Source organism: Squalius cephalus, assembly GCF_949319135.1.
Source record: "Squalius cephalus genome assembly, chromosome: 12".
Taxonomy (NCBI): domain Eukaryota; kingdom Metazoa; phylum Chordata; class Actinopteri; order Cypriniformes; family Leuciscidae; genus Squalius; species Squalius cephalus.
Window position 1 is genome coordinate 7984272 of NC_137133.1, and position 26783 is coordinate 8011054.

General features: G+C 36.3%; 5 protein-coding genes across 13 annotated transcripts in view; 3 read left to right on the forward strand and 2 right to left on the reverse strand.

Moving 5' to 3' along the window:
* Window positions 1-263: 263 nt before the first annotated feature.
* On the reverse strand, window positions 264-9186 carry irf4b (interferon regulatory factor 4b). Of its 4 annotated transcripts, none has more exons than XM_079888607.1 (9): window positions 9135-9186; window positions 8653-8852; window positions 7187-7373; window positions 6910-6995; window positions 6719-6821; window positions 6521-6628; window positions 5322-5654; window positions 4009-4121; window positions 264-3892 (listed from the first exon to the last, which is right to left on the reverse strand). In XM_079888607.1, the coding sequence occupies exons 2-9, from the start codon at window positions 8848-8850 to the stop codon at window positions 3725-3727; spliced, it is 1296 nt and encodes a 431-aa protein (XP_079744733.1). In that variant the 5' UTR covers window positions 8851-8852; window positions 9135-9186; the 3' UTR covers window positions 264-3724. The 4 variants fall into 4 exon arrangements, with proteins under 4 accessions (XP_079744733.1, XP_079744731.1, XP_079744734.1 ...); XM_079888605.1 differs by lacking the exon at window positions 9135-9186 and adding an exon at window positions 9049-9126; XM_079888608.1 differs by lacking the exon at window positions 9135-9186 and adding an exon at window positions 8975-9069.
* A 2537-nt stretch (window positions 9187-11723) lies between these two features.
* Window positions 11724-14100, forward strand: LOC307167999 (adenosine 5'-monophosphoramidase HINT3). Of its 4 annotated transcripts, XM_079887429.1 has the most exons (7): window positions 11724-11797; window positions 11923-12062; window positions 12215-12392; window positions 12776-12893; window positions 13199-13268; window positions 13356-13476; window positions 13564-14100. In XM_079887429.1, exons 3-7 carry the CDS (start codon window positions 12270-12272, stop codon window positions 13657-13659), a joined length of 528 nt encoding a protein of 175 aa, XP_079743555.1. In that variant the 5' UTR covers window positions 11724-11797; window positions 11923-12062; window positions 12215-12269; the 3' UTR covers window positions 13660-14100. The 4 variants fall into 4 exon arrangements, with proteins under 4 accessions (XP_079743555.1, XP_079743557.1, XP_079743554.1 ...); XM_079887431.1 differs by having other exon boundaries at window positions 11923-12392; XM_079887428.1 differs by lacking the exon at window positions 11724-11797 and having other exon boundaries at window positions 11805-12062.
* A 2938-nt stretch (window positions 14101-17038) lies between these two features.
* On the reverse strand, window positions 17039-19193 carry stx11b.1 (syntaxin 11b, tandem duplicate 1). The gene is made up of 2 exons (XM_079888755.1): window positions 19106-19193; window positions 17039-18432 (listed from the first exon to the last, which is right to left on the reverse strand). Exon 2 carries the CDS (start codon window positions 18425-18427, stop codon window positions 17543-17545), a length of 885 nt encoding a protein of 294 aa, XP_079744881.1. The 5' UTR covers window positions 18428-18432; window positions 19106-19193; the 3' UTR covers window positions 17039-17542.
* A 1149-nt stretch (window positions 19194-20342) lies between these two features.
* On the forward strand, window positions 20343-22850 carry stx11b.2 (syntaxin 11b, tandem duplicate 2). Of its 3 annotated transcripts, none has more exons than XM_079888870.1 (2): window positions 20343-20483; window positions 21061-22850. In XM_079888870.1, exons 1-2 carry the CDS (start codon window positions 20388-20390, stop codon window positions 21949-21951), a joined length of 987 nt encoding a protein of 328 aa, XP_079744996.1. In that variant the 5' UTR covers window positions 20343-20387; the 3' UTR covers window positions 21952-22850. The 3 variants fall into 3 exon arrangements, with proteins under 3 accessions (XP_079744996.1, XP_079744997.1, XP_079744995.1); XM_079888871.1 differs by having other exon boundaries at window positions 20351-20483; window positions 21074-22158; XM_079888869.1 differs by lacking the exon at window positions 20343-20483 and adding an exon at window positions 20892-20933 and having other exon boundaries at window positions 21074-22158.
* A 1218-nt stretch (window positions 22851-24068) lies between these two features.
* The window catches only part of mthfd1l (methylenetetrahydrofolate dehydrogenase (NADP+ dependent) 1 like), a 32796-nt gene continuing 30081 nt past the window's right edge, over window positions 24069-26783 (forward strand). The window contains exons 1-3 of the mRNA XM_079888299.1: window positions 24069-24452; window positions 26295-26379; window positions 26465-26515. Coding sequence (XP_079744425.1) covers window positions 24217-24452; window positions 26295-26379; window positions 26465-26515 — 372 coding nt within the window. The 5' untranslated portion in view covers window positions 24069-24216. The remainder of the gene's footprint in view (window positions 24453-26294; window positions 26380-26464; window positions 26516-26783) is intronic.

Genomic DNA, 26783 nt, shown 5'->3' on the forward strand with positions numbered 1-26783 from the left:
GTCCAACCCTTATTTAATTTCTGAGAATCGCCGGTACTGCTCTCCCAGCACACGTCTCTCGCTCTCTCTCTCTCTCTCTCTCTCTCTCTCTCTCTCTCTCTCTCTCTCTCTCTAGAGAGGAGCATCACTTTAATTCAGTTAAACACAGATATTATGTTGCTTCTCTAATTTTACATGCAAGTACAGCCGAAATCACAACACCAATATTGTCTTTATCTTGTGTGTATTTGATTTCAGGATTTTTGTGCTTTAACGTCCAAGATTAACGTCTTGGAAGGGAGAGCTGGTTATGTTTATTGGGTCGCGTTTCAGTCACTATTTCATATTCATTCCGTTGTTTGACTACAGAAACAGTAAAATATACCAATGAAAACAGTTTTATTTAGAATTTAGCTTCATCAAAATGGGCACAGAGAGAGACAAACTAATGTAATAATAAATAATAAATGTACATTTAGCATTTTCAGAAGAGCTGCCCTGTCATGCAAAAATCTAAACATGTTTGTGTTAGTAAATTGCTCAGTGCAAAGAAAGAGAAGTAATGGGAACCTGGTATTTCTTTGTTCTTTCTACATGTCTAATAGACATGAACAAGTTCTTTGAAAAACCTCTATGACCTTTAAAACATGTCTCGTCGTCATGCACTATGTTGACTATGGTTTCAATAATACATTTGCATAAAGCATCCATATTTATCCATGCCCACGTTGATTAGAGTATTACAAACTTGAAAAGTTTTAATTTAAGGTACATTTAGAACACATAAAAAATGTGCGATGAATTGCGATTTAATCGCGAGTTAACTCATGACAATCATGCGATTAATCGCGATTACATTTTTTAATCGATTGACAGCCCTACTAATAATATAGCTAATACTTGCCACAGGGTGATTTATTGAATTATAGGCTAGGAATAATGAGAGCAAGATTGGTGTCCACACAATTCGATATGTTTTATTGCATCACCAAAAATGATAGAATAGAAATGTGGAAGGCATACTTTAGTTTTTTCGCTTCACGACGTTGAAGAATTCACGAAAATAATTATGATTTATTGTGAATGAGCATATTATGGGCACTTTAAAATCTCTCGCAGGCTGCCAACGTGACATCAAGAAAACTTGTTTTTACCGTTGTCTCATCGTAACTCTTTCTATTATTTGTGTAAACCTGAAAAGATGCTGCGAAGTGACTCAAACCAAATTTTTTTCCCAACACTTCAAGTCTTGTTTGTTGATTTCTATTCTTCTAAATTTAGAGTTGCTTAACACCCACTCATTTAAGGAAAGCAGTTTGACAAAATAGCATCAAAGCCGTGTGTGGCACCAGGTGATAGAGTGGGTGTATTGATCTCAGGCTGTACAGCTTAAGGGAAGTTTTTAATGATTGCACCTTTCCACTCTGTAGGCAGCGGAAAATAATCCAAAACATGTTTATGAGCTAATGTAGAGCCGTGAACCCATAAACAGTGGAAACCTCAAAGAAATTTTGTTGGTGTGAAAGTTTTCTCAGGATGTCCCATGCATCCCAAAGCTAACAGTCTCATCCTATATCATAGTTTAAGACTTTTTCATCCGAATATTCACTTCTCAAAAGAAATAGGCTGAGCAGAATTATACTTAACATTGTTTATTATAGCTTTGGGGGGAAAACAACAACAACAACAAACTTGAGAAGGAAGAATAAATAATACTTTTGTCAGTCTGCCTCTTCCTCTGTGATGTCATCAAGCCGAGACTGCCCGCACCATCCTGTCTCTAAACCACAAACACCATCCTGTGTGTGTGCTGTCATACACACCCTGTGTCTATATTCTATGCAGATAACATATTACTTCTGTTCAACGTAAACGAGGGCTTGAAGTCCCCCAGATCCTCACATGTTCATGGGGATTCCAGTGTTTGTAGTGGGGGCTGAAAGTAATTCCCTCCATCCGCTTATAGAGACACAGTCAGCCCACCACACCAGTGATGGAGAGACTCACTTGTGTCTGTTCCTGTAGAAGCAAAAGTTATCCTCAAAGCATGATTAGTGGAAAGAGAGTGAAACATTGCTATAATTTTGAAATACCACTACCGTTCAAAAGTCTGGAGTCTCTTATACTTATCAAGGCTGCTTTTATCTTATCAAAATACAGTAAAAATTGTTGTTTTCTATGTAAATCATTTTAAAATGTGATTTATCACTGTGATTGTCCAGTCTTCAGTGTCACATGATCCTTCAGAAATCATTCTAATATGCTGATTTGCTTCTCAAGAAACATTCACTATTATTGTCAGTGTTGAAAACAGTTCTGCCGCTTAATATTTTGTGAAAACCGTGATACTTTTTCAGGATTCTTTGATAAATAATCTTTGATAAGAAATCTTATAAATGTTTTTACTTTTGATCAATTTAATGCATCCTTGCTGAATAAAAGTATTCATTTCTTTCATAAATAATGTACTTTCCCGACGTTCTGTACTGACTTTTGAACTATAGTGTGTTAAAGCATATTTGGTCTTTTTTTTTTTTTTTTTGGATGCCCATGTTTAATTTTCACCCCATTTCAGGAATGAGTGCACACAGTCAGTTTTTCACCTTTTGTTTTATTAAAACCAAAATTTTGAGGCATTCTGGACCTCAATTACATAAAAGCAAAAGTAGTGGAATAAAAAGTATAAAATTATGTCAGAATTTATAAAAAATAACTGCAGTTTGAAAACTGAATACTTTTTTTTCTTTTTCTTTTTTTCTAAATGCATAGCCTATATACATCCAAATCCTAATTCTTTGGCTTTTACTATCTAACTGCAATACATCACAGCTCAAACAAATGTAGCAATAAACAATCAGTCACAGCTAATATTCACACTTTACATTCTTTTCTGTCATGTCAGCAACAACCCACATATTTGACTGTAAACCGACATGATACAATCATTTATCCTCGTGAGTTGTACACAGATTTGCGTCTTTCTCAGTATTAAACATGACACTTAACAGTCATCTGCTCTGATGCTGTCTTTTAGCACTATGGATCGTTCTGGTGGGATTCTGCTCAGTTCTAGAGTCCTGAAGCTCCAGGTGCACCGTAGAATTCCAACATTTGCCTTTAACACTTTAGCTTACAAAACTTGTGGGCTTTTTACAATAAACCAAGGATTAACAGTCCTAGGTTATATTCTTCCATGTTTCACATCCTGGGTTAGTAATTAGTCCTGGGTTGTCAAGTTTCGAGATTTTACGCTACATACTTAAACCCTGGGTTAACATTCTTGTTTGCATATTGACTGGACAAGTATGGCAACTTGGTGAGCCTGCAAGCTATTTTACCGTAATAACTTCTTGTCCATTATCTGTTCATAAGCAGAACGTCTTAACCGTGGGTTAAAATGGCGCTAACCTCCTTTCAAAATTACAAGTGTGAAAATAGCTTAACGGGATAGTTCATTAAAAAAATGAAAATTCTGTCATTATTCACTCATGCCATTGTAAACGTGTGTGAACATGAAAGCAGATCATTTGTGAAATGTTTTCTTGTCCATACAGTGGAAGTCAATGGGCTCCAATGTTGTCCAATCTTCTTATGTTTTTGGAACAACATGAGAGTGAATCAATTATGGCAGAATCTTTATTTTTGGGTGAACTATCCCAGTAATCCAGGATTTTCAACTTTCTTTAACCCAGGGTTAAACAAGACTTTAATCCAGGGTTAAGCACAGAGTGACAAGCCTCCAGGGTCAATTTTGAGAGCCGTTGTTATGGTGATGCGTAATGACTCTGTGGTAATCTTGGGTCGGGGAGATGGCGTGTTCAGGAGGAAGGTGTGACAGCTCATGGCTGCGGATGTAGTTCATGCTGCCCGGGTGACTGAGGTAGAGAAGCTGGCGAGCAAACAGTGGCTCAACCTGTGACACAATGACAAAAGCAAATTACTACATTAATCATTATGTTTTGTTCATAAATGTTCATCAGTGTTAAAAAGAACCAAAGAAATGGCATATTTTAAAGGTTAAAGACGAACCTGCACTGTGAAAGTCCGTCTTGGCCTTTGCGCGTCAGTACTCTCTTCATCGAAGAATAGCAGCACTTGGGAACATGGCGCAGGACGAGCTTGCAGGGCGTAACTCTGCAACTCTGCAGGAGATGTGGAGGAGGAGACAGTTTATTCACAGCCAATGGCAAGTGAGATCAATAAATACATCAGCAAATGGTTGAAGAGGGAGATAATGGAGATCTACACTTCCAACGATTGGGGTCAGTACCGTTTTTTTGTTTTTGAAAGAAGTCTCTTATACTCACCAAGGCCCAAAAATACAGTGAAAACTAATATTGAGAAATATGATTTATTCCTGTGATGGAATGGCTGAATTTTCAGCATCATTACTCCAGTCCTCAGTGTCACATGATCCTTCAGAAATCATTCTAATACGATGATTTGCTTCTCAAGACACATTTCTTATTATAATCAGTCTTGAAAACAACTTGTGAAAACCATTTTTATAGATTATTAAATGAATAGAAAATTAAAAAGAACAGAATTGATTTGAAACAAATCTTTTGTAACATTATAAGAGTCTTTACTGTTACTTTTGATCAATTTAATGCACCCTTGCTGAAAAAAAGTACTGACTCCAAACTTTTGAATAGGGTTGTATACCCATACGAACACCCTGAATGTTTTTGGAAATGTCTGCTTGAAATGTGACAGAATTTTCTGATGACTGGTTGAAATTCGTAAACTATTATCTTGAATCTTATATATAGTTTGTCTGCATCCTTGTTACAGTGTGTTAGTTTGTAAATGGCAGGTAATTGAACATGTTATTCAAGCCACTGGGTAAAGCATATGATCTCATCTCTTTCTGTAATGCAAATGATTTTTTTCTCTTTTCATCTCATTCTCTATTTTCTTTCCATAATGTGAGCTTTAGGTCACATGTGATGCCTGTGGTATTTAAATTGTACTCATCATATGCTGGAAAGTTCTGTGAGAATCACAACAATCGGTGAATCTGTTACAAAAAGTGGGTGTGAGTGAGTTGTAACTCATAGATGACTGACTGTCACTAAATATCAACCCACAGATAATGTGACACACTGTTTACTGTAAAAGCTTTGATGTGTTTGTTTACAGTAAAATGTGTGTATGATGATGTATACAAGCAGGGAATTAATTAACGGACAGAGATATAAAGGTTTACAATAAATGGTTCTCAGTTTTGCTGAGAAAGATGAGTGATAATGTAACCGTTTTTTAACGTCATCAGATAATTTGTCATAATCTTAATGTAATTTATCTGAAATGCCCACATGAATACATTACCATGCACTAACCTGTTATGAACAGATGAGTGTCCAGCAGTTTGCAGTTCTGCTCTCTCTCCAGCTTGTTGGGTTTGTCAGTCGGTGGAGCGTGAGCTCCCTCCCAGTACACCCTGCAGGGGCAGCGGCGGCGGGCGTAGAGCCCGTCAGGAGCCATCCAGAGTATAACACCACGCTCCAGAGACGCCCTATCAGCGTGAGGGAGTTCGACCAGTTCTGGCGCCCCAGGTGAAACGAAGGCCTGTCCCTCTCTGCTGGGGCCCAGCTGACAGCCCTCTGGACTGTTCACTGTTACCTCTCGCACCAGGGCATCCCGGTAAAACACCACCACATTTAAGCGGTAATCTAATCGAGAAGAAGATCAAATAAAAGAAACTTTAATATGGTCCTATCATAAAATATCATAATTGGAGCCGTTGATGGCAAGACAACTAGGAAAAAATATAATGCAGAACTGAACAGTACCATATCAGCTAGCTATCAGCCAATATTAGAGAAGTTTTTTTAACATTTAGATTACTTGTCAGCATCTAATTCTCAATTGAAGGTAATCTTTAAAAACACAAAAGTTCTTGTATTTTCTATATGCATATTATTGATCTTGTTGTGAAGAATTGATCCATGCATATCTTTCTTTGTTCTTTTTTTTACCTCGTTTCTTAAATTAAAATGTCATCATAATCAAATCAATCTTCTCTCTGGTGACAGTATGTCGGACTTCTCCAATCATTTAGTTGACTTAAACTAAACCCTTTCTTACAACTGACTGCAAGCATTCATTCAGATCTGCCTCCATTCAGCCAACAACTGATGGATAAAAAGTAAAAAAAAAAATATTTTTCAATAATCTGTTTCACTCAGATGTGCGTCACAATACAGTAGAGGATATCTGTTCTGTAACATTGAGACTTTAAAATCTCAAAATGAATATCCATTTTTCATTCTCTACATCATCATTTTGTGATGCTTAAATGATGTTATGCTGTTGATGACGTAATTGCCTCATCACATGAAAATAATTACAGACTTTTAGTTATTGGTCAGAATTTTTAATACCGTTCCACTTTTCTTTTCAAACCGATCTCCGAAATCATCTAGATGATCATCTCGATACAAAATCAGTATCAATACTTGAAGAGCAATCAATCCATTCCTATTAAGCCTGTCAAAGTCTCTGTGTGTTTATGATTATGTGTGAGTGTGTACAGTACCTGAGAGGGCCAGAGCCTCAGCGGATCTCATGCTGGTGTCCAGGGTGAAGGGTGACGGCTGTGAATCAGATGCATTGCAACTGAAGAAGGAGCCACTGAACTGGTACCCTGCGCATACAGAAATACCCCATTGCAATTGCTTGCTACATGAACTTTCTCGTATACTTTCTCTTTCAAGAACACACAGTAAGACAGTACCAGGGTCCCAGCGTGGAGTGTAGGGGCTCTGGCTGTAAGGGATCTCAGACAGGGTGGGGTAATCCCTCCATCCTCTCTCTGCTGGAGAAATGTAGTTGCACACCTGTAATGACAAGCGCATACAGTGATCCGAAGGGAAAAGATCTGAACACACAAGCCAAAGTACAACTAAGATGATGTTTGGTTCTAACCTGAGAAGGTGCTGGTGCGAAAGGTGGGTGTATTGGATAATTAGGTGAGCTTGAATTGGACTGTGAATCATCAATAGATCTGGAACCTGCAACATTGAAATATTGTATATTTTCATTGTTTTCATCAGATATCTAAAGAAATATTTCAACAAACAGCTGTTCTAATCTGTTTGATGTCCTTCATTTACATTATGAAGAAATATGAGAGCACTGAATATGGACTAGACAAGCTTGTGTGCTCATTTAGGATGCCTTTGATGTTTTTCTTCTCCCTTGCCTTTTTTGGATCCTTCCGGAATAATCCTATACACTTTATAGGGGTCCGATATGTCAAGTTGACTGCGCTCCACAATTTCCTCAAAGTCATTGCTCTTGTTAAGAGCACACCGAAGACGTGTTTTCCAAGTTGGTGGGTCAGGTTTGTCGACCCCCTCCCGATACTTGCCTTTGAATAGTGCCCAAGCCTGCAGGAAAACAGATACAAGGATGTTAATAAAAATGAGAAATATTCCAAGTAATCTGGTATAAAATACATGTGGCAAGTTCCTAGGAATGTGTGGGGGGGTTTTGCATATAAAAATGTAAAAAGTACTTTCCCTCCATCTTGAAAAAAACGATTTTATTATTTTTTCGTTTCGTTTATTACTTATAATATTATTGATTTTTTTTTTTTGTAATCTTGAATTTTTGAATCCTGAATATCAAACATTTTGACCTGAAGAAAAAAAAAACTGCCATTCTCATAAAAAAGGGCAAGATATTTGATTTTGCAAACATTACTTATGTAAACACCGCACTACTTCACCCTCTGGTGCTCATTTTTGACCAAAAAAAAAGTAAGGTGTTTTTATTTTTTACTTCATCGGAATGGTATGAAACTTGGTAAAGGTTTTGGCACTTGCTATGTGAAGACAAAAAAATCCTAGACATGATTCAAAAAGGTTAAATGGTCCTGAAAAAAACAGTCACACTTGTGCTCCAATGGGAGACAAATTTCATCTAATGAAATCTTTTGGTACTGCGGCCTAACAAAATCTTACTGAAAGCTCGTTTTTAGAGATATCAACCTCAAATTTGGAACACAACTTTTTTTTATGGCTTTGATTTTCTTGCAGTTTTAGAGTAAAACGTGTTTTTGAAAATATAGATTTCATATAAAAATTGAAAATAGTATTTTTGTGCATTTTTCATAACAAGAAACGTAAAATTCTGTCACTTTTTTTAAGTTCACTTTTTTAAACTTTTTTTCACTTCAGCAAACAAGTGTCGTGTTTAAAAAGAGATCAAACTTAAGCATTTGCTTTAAAGCATTCAAGATTTACGACAGTTCAAGTTCGAAATTCAATTTTCAGGTCTATGCTAAAAACGTGGGGAAAAAAGTAGTATAACTAAATATAACGTAGTACATAAACATTAAATAAAAAACAATCAAACTAAAATATAGTACACTACTTTCATTGAAAAAAAAAAAAGAAGTAAAATGTGGTAATTTTTGGTCACCATGCGAAGAGCATCAGTGAGATGTTTTTACTGTCTCCGAACAGTTACACCATGGACACTTTTTAACTTTAAGGCCCACAAAAATAAATTGGAAACATGTGTTGTCTAAGAATAGTATTTGAATGTATTTTATAACTGTTTGCAACACTGTTTGCAACACGAGTAGGCTAAGCTCCCATGGGAGAAATCATGCGTTACTGTTACTGACGTTCCTCATCCCCTCCATGTTCAATCTGCCTGTACCTTAAAGAGCGCCGCATCCTCATCCCTGTTGTAGTCCTGCTTCCCCGCGTGCTTCCACGGAATCCGAAAGATGCTCTTCTCATCATTCTCCCACACGAGTCCAGGGTATTTTCCGGTGTCCACCTGCTCGATCAGCCACTGACGCAACTTTCCGTTACCGGAGCCCCCCGTCATCGCGCGCTCTTCATCCGAACACATATCTGAGAAGAAAAACGTATTTCATTCAGATCTTTTTATTACCAAATTAAATCGAAAAGGTTAAAACAAGTACATAAATAAATAACTAAAAAGTAAGTCTGAATTGAAAACGAGATATGCCTACTGCAGAAAGTAGTAGTCTACAGGAGCGCGTGGTGCCCTCTTTCAGAGCTTTCGAGTTTTGAAATGTGTCAGTACCGTAGTTCAGCTTTCGACCGCGAATCGTTTGCATTGACAGGGGCGGAGCGTTCGCCGCACACACACACACACAGGATTCCACGCACCTGCAGCGCGCGTGAGATACACGACGGACGTCCCGTAAGCGCGCGGGGGCTGCTCAAGGTATTAAACCCACGCACACCAAAGCGGGACTTTTGGCGTTTAATAAAAGAAATTTGATTTCTTTTAATTCGATGACGTTGAAATGTCAGCTGTGTTTATATATAGGCCTATCGTTTTGTGCATTTGTTTGTCCAAATCTTTGTCTGGATTCCAAGTGGGCACATGCAAGATTAGCCAACTAGATTAGCGGGCTCGTTGAATAACACAGAATAATCAACAGATTAAAAAACGTTCTGAAAATATTAATAAATCGTAGGCCTACTGATTTGGTTATGGTGAATTCACGTGACGCGAATATGTTCCAGATGGCTAATACCATTTTACACCACCTATAATGTCTTCTTTTTGTTTTTAAATATATAAACGTAGCCTACTTTCTTAAGATTTACAATTTAAAAATATCACTATTGCGTTTCAAACATTTTATGACAATCACAAACTAACCATCTAGGCCTATCGCTACATTATAAACTATCATGATTTTTTTTTTTTTTTTTTTTTTCATTTTACAGGCTAGCTAGAATATCAGCTGTGTGATTTGTTTGGAAAAGTTTTTTTTCCCGTCATCAGAAAGCTCCAAAGTAACTATGTGTTAGTGTATTTCACTAGTGGTGTCTCAGTGGCATTCAGTTCTCATAAGGCTGTAGCCAGCAGAGGGCAGTACTGGACCATTCTCAGCAATCTAACAAATAATGAAATCGCAATAGAATTTTTTAAATGTTGCTCATCCTACAAATGCCATTTTCTTCCAGTAGTAGTGGGAGACTATGATTTGATGGGATAACTCGTTCATAGTTCACGATAATGCTGTCATAAAATTGTAAGATATCAGATATTAATGTTTGCCCTCTTACCCCATTTTCATTGAGTCTATTAAGATTTTGTTTTTAATGGATCAAACATGTCGAAGTGAGGAAATTTGTAACCTTTCTTTGCAAAAAAAAAAAAAAAAATATATATATATATATATATATATATATATATACAATCATATATATATATATAAATTAAAAATGAAACACCAGCAATTATTAATTATTTTCATTATTCGAGATAGTCATTATTTTTTAAATATAGGCATATGAATATTATTTTAGGCCTAGCTAAAAGCGTCAGAAACAGTGCAATTCTCATATAAGATATGTAAGCCTGTGATAAATTACGTTACATGGCAGACATAATTTATGGGGGAAAAAAGGTCTAGCCTTATGGTTTTGCTTCATCTTGCAGGATATGGGGTTTATAAATTAAAAAAATATATAGGCTATATAAATTGATACATTTCTTGAGTCATTTGAAATTCACATTACAACTTGGAAACGTTTTACCATTATTCAATGTTTGGCGGCTACTGGTCTTTCAAAGAGGGGAAGTTCATTTTCATTTACATCATAAAAATTGTCCATTAATTTATACGTAAATTCTGCTCTGTTCCTTTTCAAGAAAATACTATGTGACCCTGTCGTACAACTAGGCGTCTTTTCCAGTGACTTGGCCAGTGTCCTCTCAATGGCCAGCAGAGTTAGGTGTAATTGTATAAATGTAATAATATAATAAAGGTATAAATAATAATATAATAAAGTATAATAATAATACTAATATTTTTTATTATTATTTTAATAATTATTGTTTAATTATTACTAATAATAATATAAAAAATATATATAAATAATAATATAATAATAAAGATATAAATGTATAATTGTGTGAAATGTATTATGAAAATCGGCTAGAAATTTCGACAAGTATGCATACAATTTTATTGTATGAAATTGCTGTCAATCAAAAGGAGATGCAGCCTTTCGACAGACCCTCCAATCATCACGCAGAAGCCCGGAGTCCAGGCCAGCCCACTTCTCCATTCACTCCCAGAGACGCCGAGCGTCCGTGGGCGGGACATAATCGCAGCATTTATCCAATCACCGTCTAGTTTCGAAGCACTGAAAAAAACTGTTCAAAGCAGCCCCATAGAAGTCAATGGACGCTGGGCTTCAACAGGGAAATGAATGAGAAGGAAATCGAGTCAGCCGACCTGCTATATGTAACTGATTCTGAACGAACTCGTCTTTGAGATGAACGTGTTCTAACGCATTTTTAGTCAATAAAATGTTAACACCATAGTACATATTTGACCATTATTTTTTGACATTATAGGGGAAGCGGAGCTTCCCTTGCAGTCTTAAAGTAATCCCCTTCTGCTAAGTTTCAAAAGATTTGAAGATTTTATTGTTTTGCCATAGTCCCAGACCCAAACTTTCAAACAATGGGTATCCATTATAGTAAATTATGAATTATTACACGTTTAAACTATATATGAAATAACCATAATCACTTAATTGTCCTATTAATTGGGCGAAAAACACTTTTTGCCTATAATAAAGCCGTAGCAAAATATCAAGGTACTATCACTTTAATTGTGTCTATACGTGATACGTAGGCTACACTGATTAGTTAGTCGATCGATTTTAAACTTGAGTTTGAGTTAAATCCTGGCATAAAGTGCCCATAGTTGAGAAAACAATTAGCCTAATCACAACTGAAACTCAAAACCGAAAGCTCCGACCCTATGACGTAATGTAAATAAAATGGCAGCGGCCAGTGAAAGGTATACACACTTCCGTTTGCTTGGCATCTTATTACAACCACTTTTACCTGTTGCGCTCTCTTTCTTATACAGTAAAGTTGAATAATTAACGTGGAGTTTAATTATTTTATTATTATCATCAACAGCAAAGACGAACACGGCTTTACTGTGGGAATTGTCATAAACGAATAATTCCCGAGGACAAGTTCTGGTCTGATCACCAGACTATCCGAGTTGTCATCTTGTAGCGTTACCTACTGACACGTCCTGACCGAAGCACAATTTTGTAAGTAGGCAAATCTGGTGTTTGTGATGTCCGCCATATCATGATATGAAATGGCGAACTCTTGACGCTAACGTTACGCAATTCCCAAGATTACTGTCACTATGTGATGAATGAGATGAGCTCATGTAATTACGTTAATTTACACGCTAAAGGAAGAACAAGGAAGAAGAATGCGAGTTTCATTTGTCCCGGAAACTCCCTGCCAGAATGGCTGAAATAAAGTGTCCCTGTGAAAATGAGCAAGATTCTTCGGACGACGGGTTGGATGAAACTTGTATTTTCTGTAGGATCGCAAACGGCGACGATCCATACACTGAGATTCTGGCGGAAGTAAGTTGATCTTTGTCGTAGGAAATACCAAGATTGGTTCCGTGACCTGAATGTATGCTTCGAAAATCTGATACGCGAAGGTTGTGGACGAATTGTTCTTTACTTTTATACTTAGTAATTATTTACTTTTATATTTACGTTATTTAATAGTTTTTCCATTTATTTAATAGGGTCCAAAAGTTAGTAAAAGTCTGTAAATATAAACAATAGTGTAACAAAATGTAATTTACTTTTATCAAGTGTATTTACTTTTATTTAGGTTTTCCCTCTGCTTTCAGGAACATAAATATACAATGTTTTTTTTTTTTTTTTATAATACAATTACATATAGGCCTAATGTACTTTAAATGTCAAGGTAAATAAAACATGTGATTCTTTGACAGGATGAGGAAATGGTTTGTTTCAGGGACATTGATCCAGGTGCACCTCATCACTACCTGGTTATACCAAAGCAACATATCCATAGCTGTTTGTCACTCCAAACAGATGATATAGGTCTAGGTAAGATTATGTCATTTTTGAAGTGAGTAAAGCTGTTTTGCGAATGGCTTCTGTATTTCTAGCCCCAGCAGTAACAGTAACAGACAGATAAATGAAGAATTGATCCTCCCAGGTTTATAATTAGCATATTATTATATAATAATATAGCATATTATATATATATATATATATATATATATATATATATATATATATATTCATTATCATGATTGTATTAAGAGATGATAGTAAACATTTATTTTTAATAAAATAAACCATTAACACAGTAGGTTTTTCAATAATCTAAATGTGATTGTCTTGGGCAGTTAGGAGGATGGCAGATATGGGAAGAGATGTGCTGAAAGCCATGGATGTCAAAGATTTTGAAGACATCAGGTATATATTCTACAACACTACTGTTACATTAATCAAGTGTTTATTTGGATGAAGCCGTTATTAAATGAGAACATGATTGTATTTTAGTCTAGGTTTCCATGTGCCTCCATTTATCACCGTCCCCCACCTGCACTTGCATGTTCTTGCACCTTTCAGTCAGATATTTAGATGGTCAATGGAAAAGTATACAAGATTCTGGTACCTCACTGTGAGTAAACTAATATACTTCTGGCAGTTCTTATGATCACTCTTGGTTGCATATGAGTTCTCATTGTTTCTCTGTGTTGTCTTATAGGAGGAGAAGTTGCTTCACAAACTGACGAAGAAAAAAAAGTTGGATGATCGGAAAATTATATGTAATAAATGCATGCAGCCATGTGAAACTATGTGAGCTTTATGACAGAAGAAACTTGAAATCACAAGCCACTTTAGTTAAGATCAATGGTCATTGATTATTTCATTATTTGGTTTCAGCCTCAAAAGCTTGTCACTTTTTTTATTTATGTTTTTTTAACACTTAAGTATTTTAAAAACTGAAATGGATGCATTAGAACAGTCAGTTACTATTTATAAAGCGTTATATAAGTGTAATCTAATCAATAATCATTTGTTATTAAACGTATGAAAATGTTAATTTTGTGTATTTGATTGTTACATATTCTGTTGTGAAAGATTTATACAGTGAGCCATAAACATAGCTCGTTAATGGATTGCCACACTGTTTCATGCAGTGTTCATGTCACATGTGTGGCATGTATGGTATTTTCTAGGAACAAGGAAATGTCATGTGAGAAACAACTCCTAAATGGTAAATAAAATGTGTAAATTATCTAAAAAAGAGTCCAGTGCCTTTAAGTCATGCAGGCAAAGTAAAATGTGCAATTCTATTTTGTGATTATACTACACAAGGCAATCATAATAGAGCTATCAACAGATTTGGCCTAAATTATTTTAAAACCTTTATAGAGAATGCGAACCTACGTCACGCTGGTTTGTATCATAGACAGGTTTGTATCATAGAGGTTTGTATGCTGGGGCGGCGCCGCCATCTTGGCAGGATACACTATCCGTTGCCATGGTTACTTCAACAGTGTGACCGAGAGAGAGCAGACAGCAGAGAGCAGAGCAGCTTGATATTTGTTTGCATTTTGCGATACGGCGCAGTTTTTTGGGAATAAATGGAGAAGGAGGAAGCGAAAGGAAGGGGGCTCTATGGGGAGAGACTAAATAACAACGGCAGGCAGGGTTATTTAAAGAAACTGCTTGACAATAAACTGACAGCAGCGACAGCGAGCACAGCATGATTGCAAAAGCAACACATTTCAGCTCCAGGTCGCCTTTTATTTAACACAAACTCGGCGCATAACATGGACGCAGTTATTGCATGAGCAAGAACAATTAAAATGTCTAAAATACAAGCACACAGTTCATACACAGTTCAATTAAATTAGCCTGACGAACTTAGCCCCGCCCAAAACATTTGAGGTCGGGAAGTTCGGTCTGGACCACTGATCTATATATAATGACATTATGTAGATCAGTGGTCTGGACTTTTTTTTTTTTTTTTTTTTATTACAAACATTTCCAGTAAACTGCAACAAAAAACAAAATGAATACAAGGCATTGTAAATACAATTCAAAATGTATAAACCAAAGAATAACAACAACAACTAAAGTATAAATGTACATAATAATATAATAATAATAATAATAAAATAAATATTAAATACAGAAATGAATGTTTATAATATCAGGGCAGTTATATGTATTTGAAAAGCTTTAAAATTTGTATTGTTTTTATAAGCTTTTTGTTTTGTGATCTCATGTTTGAAAGAGTTTCTAAGTATAATGTTAGATCAGTGTTATAAAAGGTAATATAGGAGGGTTTCTTTTGAGTTATTTTTGTCTTATGAATATAAAACTTCGCCAAAATAATTAAAAGATTAATGATATAATTTTGTTTTTCAGAAAAAAGTTCGGTCTGGACTTGATCCGTTGTGGAGCAACTATGCTCGAACCAGAGCTGTTCGGACCAATCAAATTGTCAGGGCGGGCTGATGATCAACAGTAACGTAATCACCCACTTCACCAAAGAGCGCTTGTGTTGAATTCGTTTACAACAAAGATGACTGCCGCTGGAGAATTGAGATGTGTAGATTCAATACATTCATCCAATACATGTCAGTTGTGTTTGAAATTACTTCTGTCGTTTCATCTTGCTTCTTAACACACAGTGAGAATATATTATTTTATTAAATTCTATGATACAAGCTATGTTGATTAGCATTGCATTAAAGGGTTAGTTCACCCAAAAATGAAAATTAACCCATGATTTACTCACCCTCAATTCCTCCTAGGTGTATATGACATTCTTCTGTCAGACGAATACAATCAGAGTTATATTAAAAAATGTCCTGGCTCTTCCAAGCTTTATAATGGGAGTGAATGGCTGGAAAAAAATGTAAGCCCAAAAAAGTGCATCCATTCATGATAAAAAAAAATACTCCATATGGCTCCAGTGGGTTAATAAAGGCCTTCTGAGGCGAAGCCATGGGTTTTTGTAAGAAAAATACCCATATTTATAACTTTATAATCTAAAATAACTAGCTTCTTTGCGCATACTACGCAAGTCGACTTGCGTCACAACAGTAACCCGTGGCGTATGTATGATGGATGTAGGATTATCGTAAGCTTAGACGCCTCTCGCGGTTTAAACAAATAGCGCTGTGCAACAAACTGAAGCTCCTCTTCTATTATATAGAAATCCTCCGACATTTCTCTTCAAAATGGCTAATTCGCGACCAGTGTTTTGTTTTGCTCTTACCTCTGCGCTTCCGCGTTCGTCATTACGCTGTGCATCGGGTCAGGGGTTAGTCTAGTGTCACTTGATAAAAGTAAGGGAAGCTAGTGATTAGAGTTTAAAGTTTTAAATATAGGTATTTTCCTTACACAAACGCATGGCTTCACTTCAGAAGGCCTTTATTAACCCCCTGGAGCAGTGTGGAGCACTTTTATCATGGATGGATGCACTTTTTGGGGCTTCAAATTTTCTCCAGCCATTCACTGCCATTATAAAGCTTGGAAGAGCCAGGACATTTTTAATATAACTCTGATTGTATTCGTCTGAAAGAAGAATGTCATATACCTATGACTTCAGGGTGAGTAAATCATGGGCTAATTTTCCTTTTTGGGTGAACTATCCCTTTGAAGACATACATCATTCTTATGAAAATGCCTGAGATAGCTTGATGAACACAGATATGTTATCGCTCATGTGTTTGTCTTCATGTTTCATCGGTCAAAACGTCTCTGTTTGCACGTTATTATATCCATATAAGGCATTTCATGATTTCCTGAATCTTACTTTCACTGAATCAAACAGAAGACATGAGAGTGTTTAACACTCCATATCACTATTATCTCCCCATTTTGGGTAAAAATGTAAAAATAATAGCCTATATAAGTACTTTGTAACGTAGTTTTTAAGCAAAATACTTATTTACTCTTATTATTTTTCAGTACTTCTACTTGTACTCAAGTAAATTATTACTTAAGTAGCAATACTTTTACTTAAGTACAATTTTTTAGTACTCTTTCCACCACTGAGCCTAATTTAATAAGAAATAATTCATTAAAGATTTGAAATGTATCATAGGCCTAGGCCTATATCGATATTTTCTGATATACTAATTCTACTTGAAATACTGCAAAAACCAAAACATTTTGTCACATGCAATTCACTTAATAATAAAGACAACCCAGATAATAATTACATAATATATTTTATTGAGCTAAAATATTTATCTTATAAACCTTAAGCACATTCCTTCAAAAAAGAAAAACAAATTGACAAGAAAAATATCAACTTGCATTGGCAAAACATGCAGAAGCTTTATATTCCGGATATTTAATGTAAAAGGGTCTAGAAAGTGCATATTCAATTAAACCACCTTAGATGTAATAAAAGATATAACAATGTAAGATATTAATAAATAGCATATCCTGCAATATAACATCAGATTAAAAGCTCTTTTGCCTTTATGTTAACTTTTACTTCAAACACTGGGTGTGAATGTGATTTCTAGTATACTGTACGTTTACAGGTATTAATCTGCAAATGAAAAGACGTCGTCATGAGGGCATGTAGTGAGGACTATGTGAAAGTCTTTGGCTTGTTTTACTTGTTTACTTTGTGGAAGACAATGGTCCTGAAATACAGAAGTCAGCAGATACTGCAGGCCTCCAAAAGTCCACACTGTTCACAATCGCTCTGATCAGTTTTTTGCACATGGAAAGCATCCACAGAACATTTTCTTGAATGGGTTGTTTTTGTCATGTCTCTTTGCCCGTTCCAGTTTGACAAGGACTTCACCAAGCATAGCATCAGTTTTCTGAACATTGTTTAAGATGTAGTCTGTCATGGGTCCCTGTTCCTCTACAAGCATAGCCACGTCCAGGAACACTTCATGAAGGCTCTTGATTCGGCTTTCTAAATCAAGCAGGTCCCGATGTCGACTCTCGATCTGGTTGAGCGCAGAACGAGCCGTTTTCCCTTCTGACATGACGTTGTCGGTGAAGATGTTCCACTGCCCATTCTCTAGCATCTCTTCAATCTGGTCACCTGACACCTCTCGGCCCACGATCTCCATTTGCCGCTGAATGTGACGCTTGCACGATTCCTTGTGACTCATCTCAGCATCGTTGTAATCGGTGATTGCGTCTCGGAAGTTGTTGCTTAGGCTGGTGTACTGTGTTCGGGCGATCCTTGCCACAGCAGAGTTGATGCCATGCTCCTCTTCAAGCTCTTTGGCATGGGCATCCATTTTTTTTAGACGTGTCAGAACTTCCTCACCACGGGTCTTGATGTCACCAGCGATGACATTGGCGTCATGCTTTACGTGTGTTGTACGAGTTGGTTCGCTAAGTAAGCGTGTGTTTTGGTCCCTGAGACGCTTCACCTCCAGACGGATGAGCTGAATCTCACGCCTAGTGTCCTGAGCCTCATCGAGCACAGACTCCATCTCATCGCTGTTGTCATAAATGACGGCCTGCTGGGGGAACTCCTCCAGGTCCACATTGCTGAAAGACTCTGATTCCAGCTCTTCCAGATCACTGTTAGACTCTGAAATGGTCTGAAGATGATCCAGTCTGTCCCTCATGATTGCTAGAGGGGAGAATGAACAAGAAAGGACACCATCTGATGTAGGCTAAACAGTCTAAAACAATTTAGCATAACAATCCCTTGTGTAGCCTAGTCGTTGTTTTCAAGCATAAACCCATTTTCCTTCTTTGTGTACCTTCTGAAACTGACTCTACAAGGAGGAGATAATACTTCCTGATCAACACTGAAAAAGTCACACGTCTAACAAGTTCATCTGTGAAACTATTTCTGTCTGGCGTCACTCACCAAACAAGTTTGAATGGATTGAATTGATAGTTCAGCCTTTGTTTCTTCATAAATAGAGTTCTCTCCGATTGTGAATATTTTACTAATAAATGTATGAATAAGATATCTAAAAATATTCAATTGAATTTGAGTAGCCTAACTAAAGATTTACCGTTTAGAAGATAAGAAGGCTATACATAAACCTGTTTTTCTAACCTTTTAAAAGACAGTAAACAAGATTTAATGACATTTCCTCAAAGCAGCATTTTACTATTTGTTTTCATTGGAAATTCATTTTATAGGCTACATTTTTAAGCGTTTTACACTGACAACATTCTAACGAATATATTTCTTCTATGAATAATTCTCTATTAAATTGTAAAATAGAGGCTGAAAATGTGAAGAAAAAAATGTAAATAAACCTCGTGTCATGCACTACAAAGCACATTACCTTATATTTTTGTCCGAAATGTCACCAGTTTAACTTATGTCGATATGTCATCTGAAAGCTGCAGCTCCATCCTCACTGCAGCTGTAATGGGAGGTCGGGGGAAAGGAATGCGCGTTCCAGGGCGTAACTTTGACGCCAAACCTGTTCGCTCAATAGAATGTCAGACGTGTGTTTCGGTAACACGTGACGTAATCTCTATTTATTTTGCGTAAAGTGACTGAATTCGATGTCGTCTTCATATCTTCTATGTCATATAGGTCTAAGAGTGGGACTCTGACAATCATGATGCAAAGATAGCCTATTTATAGATTCAGGGATTCAACAGCTAGAGCAACTTCGATCAATTTAGTAGCATGACAGTGAAAATAAGGATTGCTTATTAGGATGCTTTAACTAAAGAAATAGGAAGTTTCGTCGGTAGTTAAGTTTATATTTGTTCGCCACACTAAATAGCTATTTTTCTACTAATAGGCCTACTTAAAATTAATTGTAATAAAAGCCTAACCATTAGACTATAGCAACCCATTAGTCGGAGAATAAATGCATTTTAGATGTTAATAGCATACCCTATAGACTAAGTTTTTAGTTTTTGATTTATTTTAACTTTGTGATGACATTTAGCCTACGGTGAGTCACTTTCTGTGTTTTTAAGCCTTCCTCAATAAATTGTGTATTCTCTCAACGTTAAAATCTTTGACCCGATCAGCACACGTGCAGTAGACTTCAAATGTACAATACATGAACGGCGATAAAAAAAATAATAATTTGGACTTTATTTACAATAAAAAGCCTCATGTGAGCCATCGAGTAGGCTAGCTTTTTTATTTTGTTGTAGCCTATCGCTTGAAGAAACGTACAAGATAACAAATAAACCTCAAAAAGACAGCTTAATACAATTTCAAAAAGTCAAAATAGCAGCAAACTGAATAAAAAAAACAACATAAACTTGAAAAAACTTAATAATAAATAAAAGATACAAGGGGTTATCATCAAAAAATACTTTCAGAAGATTACATTATTTAAGGGCTTTTTTTGTTACGTATGAGTCTTAAATATTCGAAGAAGATCATTAAATCTGTATGGCAAAATAAGAATGAGGGACGGGTAGCTTACATTTGTTCTGGAGCTGGCATACTTGATCCTCTCATCTCTCAAGTGACGCATCTCTGCTGCCCTCTGCCGGACATCATGATCTCTGCGCAACCTGACTTGGGGCGGGGTCTGTGTCTATTACATCATCACCGATCATCAGTCGTCTCACACGTGAGGTGAAACTGGGTGAATGTATTTTTTTTTTTTTTTGACGAATAATAGCGTGAATTTCGTACCCTGCAAAGCTGACTTTGAGAGGAATGCACACAGAAGGACACAGTTTGAGGTAGGCCACGGTGATATGAATTTTCAAATCAGAGTATTTGCTTTGGCAAACATTAAACGCAGGCCAGTTTTCATTAAAAAAAAGTTTTTCTCCAGTAATAAGATGGGTCTAAATTGGGTCTGGTTGTACGTATTTGCAGATATATTAGATTGAACCATTCTTTATAAATGTAGCCTACTAAGTAGGCTATCTTCATCTCTGACTGAATATAACCAAATACAATGAATACCAATTGCGATGTTTGCCTTCTCTTTAAATAATAAAAAACTTAATCATGATGAAGTAGAGCCTAATAGAAACTTATTAAGAGTGAAAAATAAAAAATAATAAGCTTAGCCTGTATTTTTAAACGTGGAGCTAAAAACAAGTCTGTCTTGTCTGACAGGCTTTTGGTGACAAGTATCTACGGGCTACGTTTCCACATGGCAGACGTTTTTACGTGCATGTTACGTATGACAACAAATATTCGGTTTTTAAGAGCTGGTTGTTACTAGCAAAATGCCTACAGTATATTTTATGTTCATGTGTGTTGGTCTTTTTTAATTAATTTACAGAATATATCATTTTTACTTTTCAGTCATATACTTCAGTCATGAGGGACAGACTTGACCACCTCCGAGCTGTATCAGTGTCTAATGAGAGTGTTGCAGAGCATGAATCTGGCCAAGCTCTCCCCCCTTCAGAAAACACAAACCATGATGATCCTCCTCAAGATACCAACACCAACCCTGACATGGAAGCTGTCTTTGATGAGGCACAAGAGGCTCGGCGTCAGATTCAGTACATCAGTCTGGAAGTGAAGCGTCTCAGGGAGCGAAACTCGCATATTTTTACGGGTGCAGTCGGCTCTAGTGCTTCGAATACCTGTGACTCGGATGCTGTCGCTGCTGGCATCAAAACCAGTGGACAGGAGATGCTTGCGCAACTTCGCAAAATGGATTCCCACGGGAAAGAGTTAGAGGAAAAGTATGGCGTCAATTCACCGGTAGCAAGAATCGCCCGAACACAGTACGCCAGCATAAGCAACAGTTTCCGAGATACCATGGTGGAGTACAACGATGCGGAGATGAGCTACAAAGAGTCCTGCAAGGCATATATTCAACGGCAGATGGAGATTGTGGGGCGAGAGGTCACGGGTGACCAGATCGAGGAGATGCTGGAGAGCGGTCAGTGGAACGTCTTCAGTGAGAACATGGTTTCAGAAGGGAAAACTGCACGGTCTGCGCTCATACAGATTGAGAGCCGTCATACAGAACTGCTACAGCTGGAGAGACGCATTCAGAGCCTTCATGAGGTTTTTCTGGATGTGGCAATGCTAGTAGAACAGCAGAGCTCAATGATAGACTACATTCACACCAATGTTCAGTCAACGGAGGTGGAGGTCAGGGAGGTCCTTGTGAAGATGGAGCGAGCCAAGAGATATGATAGGAGCAACCCGTTTAAAAAAATGTTCTTTTGGAAGCGATGACATGGCCACAAATATCACAGTTCAAAACACACTAAGTGATCCTATATATATATATATATATATATATATATATATCTTTTTCTTTTCTTTTTTTGTATTACCATTTTATATTTGTTGCTTTTTTAGGCATTCATCTTCTGAAGGAAAATAAACACATACAATAGTAATTTTGTGCAAGACACTGCCACCCAATAAATATCTCAGAAGTATCACAAATATTGAAATTTGTCCATTTTTACAGTTGGCTGTTTTGGCAAATAACTTGTACAGGGATTCAGAAATCACTTTTTTTGTAGTTTGACATTTTTAAATGAAGTGTTTATTCTTGGGATGGAATGACTAGTTAATTGTGATGATGGATCAAACTATTTCTTGTGTATACAAAAATGTTATCAGCTGTATCTCATTCTATGTGGATTCATTCAAAGTTTCTTGGCAGATGTCATAAATTAGAGGATAACTTAATTACCCTAATTAGATCACATGTGTCTACCTCATGTGGAACGTGATGTCCCTGCTCACATCTATTAAACAAACACATGCAATAATACAAAAACCTTTCTGACTGTGCCATAGAAAGTTGCTATAGGAGGTCGCTATAATACACCCAGAATGATCAATGAACTTAAATTTAAGGAAAGCTCTTCCATGCAATTAGTTGCATGGAGAAGTTTATCTTAACTTAAGTTTATTGAGCAAACTATTTTTATTTGACTGCAGTTTCATCATTATATGCACTATATAGAATGAACAAATAAGAAGAGACTGGTGTCAGTACTGACATTATGGTTGTTACTGAGTAAAACAAACTCACAGCAACCATAGCCGCTCACAAGCACCACCAATGTAACTAATTCAAAAACATTACAGAAGCTCAACATAATAGAACATAACTGAACATTAAACTAACAACCCTTTACTGAAAACATAAAATAACACTTCATCTCCAAATGTTCTCTCCTTGCAGTCCCTTGCAAAGCATGCTGGGAACTCCAGATCTGCTGCTCAGTTTGTTGTCAAAAATGATTGTCCTAACACAAATTGATTAAGTAAAGTTCACTTTTAAATATATTAGGTGGATTGAACACAACAAAGTTAAGTTGTGACAAAATGTTTAAAAATCATGTTGCTTTAGCTGATTCATTTAACTAATTGTACCTGAACAAGAGGCAAAAATATTTTTTGTGTTATAAGATTGTGTTCCAGGGATAACTTTGTATGGTGATAACTAAAACTACACACACAGATGTGCTGCAAATTCTGTTGATTCACCTATAGACACTACCTTTAAAAAGTTTAGGATCAGTAAGATTGTTTTTCTAAAGTAATACATTTATTCAACAGTTATGCAATAAATAAATCAAAAGGGACAGTAAAGACATTTATAGTGTTATATAAAATGTATCACAGTTTGCAGAAAAATATTAAGCAGCACAACTGTTTCAACATTGATAATAATGAAGAAATGTTTCCTGAGCAGCAAATCATCATATTAGAATGATTTCTGAAGGATCATGTGACACTGCTGAAAATTCAGCTTTGCCAGCACAGGAATAAATTATATTTTAAAATATATAAAAATAAATATTTGACATTGTAATAATATTTCACAATATTACTGTTATACTGTATTTTTGACCAAATAAATGCAGCCTTGGTGAGCATAAGAGACTTCTTTCAAAAACATTTTAAAAACCGATCTCAAACTGTTTGAACTATAGTGTATAGGCTACGTACAAACACAAAACTCATGACATGAATGTGACTGCTGGAACAGGTTGATGTGATGACATCAATTAGACAATACTGTTCCTATTGTCCTGAGTCCTGCCTTCAATCATGCTGTTTGAATGAAACTGTCATGACTGCCAACAGTGTGACTTGGCCAACTTAGTTTGCTGAGAGTCTTAGGCTAAATGTGTTATCTTTGCAAATGTATAATATATCAAATGAATAAAAATATAACATATTAAAACAGAAATAATAGCTAATGTGTAGAACAGATTTGTAAATAGAAGAAAATAAGTTAACAAAAAAAGAGAAGATGTTGCACAGTAGGTGAGTCATTAGTTCTTGCTCAGACTTGTGAATAATTATTGTAATGCTAAGAGCGCATTTCCTCCTTGTGTGCATTGCGCGCGCCACTCTGTTGGGCACGCGCTTGACTTGTCTACTAGTCCAGTTCTGCTCCGAGATCACCTTGAGCATCAGACAAGACACCGTGACCGCGACCGCACTGCTTAGCAACGCCAAACCAGGAGCACGATGAGACTGTCGGTCGCTTTTCGCCATGCGCATCGGAGTCACGCGAGCATACGACGTTCACGCGCCATTGTCAAAGTTTTATACCCGGAGAAGAACAGATTCATACCTGATAATATCGCTGTTTCTTATATATCGGTTCGGGAATCAAGTTCGACCAGCGGCACAACTGAAACGGTAGCGAGCTTTAAAAGTCATCCTCGAAAAAACGATGGACCGCTGTATGAAAGTGCTGTTGGGTAAGAATAAAACATGTGATTAAGTCCCTATTCGGACAAAACTTAAATGTTCTGAAACACGCTGAATGGTTTAGTGATGGTAACAGTTTTGTTTGGTTTATATAGCGACTTACTAAAGTAGCTATTGTCTTGGTGTTGATTTGTTTCCACGTGCTGCCGGTGTCTGGCGGCCAGCTGATGTAACTTCTGCCTCCCATTTAGTCTTCCGTGTATAGACGTGTATACATCCTTTTTGCACAATGAACGCAGGCTACATATCCATAACGTGTTACTGTCTGAATTAAATTTTGTTTCCAAAAAGGGACTTTTAGTTTTTAAGTAAGTTTGAAAGCATGTCGTTATTTGTAGGCAATGTGTCCTCATTTAACCCGCGCTCCTTGTGGACTATGACAAAACTGACGTTCTTCACAAATTTAAATATGTGTGTGTTTGTGTTATCAGAAATAACCGAAATGTGTTGAATTTATTGAACAACTAATAATGCACCCTTTTTATATCATTTTTATTTCATGTGGACCCTGAAAATTATGGAAGGTAACTAAGACCTACTAACAAAGTTGAAGCTATGTTTATTATTCAAAAAAGTAAAGCTGGATTTTCCATGAACCGACATCTTCTAGATAAAAACAAAAATTGACAAAAACAGTTTGAGGTCATTTTTTTATTTCATTAAGAATTTCTTTTTTTGGCTCCTTTTAGAGTTGAAAGTTACTTTAAACGAGACCATGGGAGTGTTGTTACACCATCAATTTAGGGGTGAAATCACTGTCATACATGACCACCACTCCTACAAGTGACAGAAGTTGTAAGACTATAGAAATAGAATAGAAATATAAAGAATTTCCTTGGCAGTTCTGTTCATTTTAGACATGGGTTTTATATTGAAGCAAAAAACAAAACAAAAAAAAAACACTTGGTAATTATTTTTTATCATTTTATTTTTTTAAACTCTCCTGTGATGGAAACTTGTGTATGTCTGTATTTAGACTTTAGTCATTGCCTAATCAAACCCTACAAGTGACCCCTATGTATCTCATGGATATCTGTAAATGGAGTCAAAGGTCAGGTAGCTGCTACAAAGGGTTAAAGTAATCGGATGTCTTTTCAGCCAGCCTTACAAGAGATGCTTACAATGATGCAATAGACTCCTCAGTAACTATAAGATAAGTTTATCTTTATAAGGCTAACCTGCTTAAAATGATTAAATTCAGCTGAACAAAACTAATTACTCCTAATATTATTCTTATATTTATTTAATTTAATTTGTCTTTATTGGTTTCTGTCAGACAGCACAGCAACAGGACATCGGTATAGTTGTTATATGCTGCATGTGTGTGCCAGGAGTGCCAGCATATGAGTTTTAAACTTGCACAATCTGTGCAGGGTGAAGTTGTGTTTGAGTATTTAGAGCAGTTGAAGATCTACTTGGAATGTTAAAAAATCTGAGAAAAAATATTTTATTTTAGGTAATGTTACAATTTATTGTCTTATTGTAGTGTTTGGCCTAAAACTTGTAGCTAATGCTCTATTTGATCTGAGGTTCAAGATGTTAGAGTGTCATTTGAAGTTTGATGCGTGGTTGACATTGATTTTTAGAGCAGAGCAGTCAGCAATAGATAACCAAGTTGTTTAAAACGCTTATCAACTTTTGTAAGCTTGATTAGTAAAAAAAAATAAAAAATACAACTAATGTTGTATTTGATGTGTTTTTTGCTCATTTAATGAAAAGTTCTGCCCTGTTATTGGCAGTTAGTGAACATGCAGAATGCTACTATTGATGAAATATGCTATGAAACCACTGAGTTGAATGGTTAAATATATTTGTTTCCATCTCATTTACAGTGACATTGTTCAGAGGAGCAGAGAAGAGCTCAAAGCTATTAGAGAAACCAACCCAGGCCTCAAACCTACGCTTGCTATCATACAGGTGTGACTAGAGAGCATATGTGTGTACCTGTTGTATGTGAATGAATCTCAGACACTGAAAGCTGGTATGTTTTTACTTATGATAGGCTGGTGAAGACGACAGTTTGCTGGAGGTGAATAAGAAGATGGCTAGAAAGGTATAACTGTTTGTCTTCTCATCTGTTCAACATCACTATTTTCCATGTACAAATACACACATGCATTTTGAAAAGTGATTATTGAAGGGGTCAAGGTTTAGCTGATCAACACCCCTGCTGGTTGATGCTGTTATTAGACCCTTGACATGTGTGTATGCATGTTCTTGTATGGTTTATGACTCATGAGGACATATGTATAATGACATGGGTATTACAATGTAAACATGGCTTATTATGACACTTCCTGTGTCCTTGTAAACCAAATGCT

Excerpts from the sequence above, each read along its gene's own strand:
- LOC307167999 (XM_079887431.1), top strand. The coding sequence starts at position 12,270 with ATGGCTGAAATAAAGTGTCCCTGTGAAAATGAGCAAGATTCTTCGGAC. Across the intron at positions 13,269-13,355 it reads AAAGATTTTGAAGACATCAG|TCTAGGTTTCCATGTGCCTC; the intron begins GTATATATTCTA and ends ATTGTATTTTAG. Across the intron at positions 13,477-13,563 it reads CAAGATTCTGGTACCTCACT|GAGGAGAAGTTGCTTCACAA; the intron begins GTGAGTAAACTA and ends GTTGTCTTATAG.
- irf4b (XM_079888605.1), bottom strand. The coding sequence starts at position 9,082 with ATGCAAACGATTCGCGGTCGAAAGCTGAACTACG. Across the intron at positions 8,853-9,048 it reads CGGTCGAAAGCTGAACTACG|ATATGTGTTCGGATGAAGAG; the intron begins GTACTGACACAT and ends TTTTCTTCTCAG. Across the intron at positions 6,629-6,718 it reads CACTCCACGCTGGGACCCTG|GGTACCAGTTCAGTGGCTCC; the intron begins GTACTGTCTTAC and ends CTGTATGCGCAG.
- stx11b.1 (XM_079888755.1), bottom strand. The coding sequence starts at position 18,427 with ATGAGGGACAGACTGGATCATCTTCAGACCATTTCAGAGTCTAACAGT.
- stx11b.2 (XM_079888870.1), top strand. The coding sequence starts at position 20,388 with ATGTATTTTTTTTTTTTTTTGACGAATAATAGCGTGAATTTCGTACCC. Across the intron at positions 20,484-21,060 it reads ACAGAAGGACACAGTTTGAG|TCATATACTTCAGTCATGAG; the intron begins GTAGGCCACGGT and ends TTTACTTTTCAG.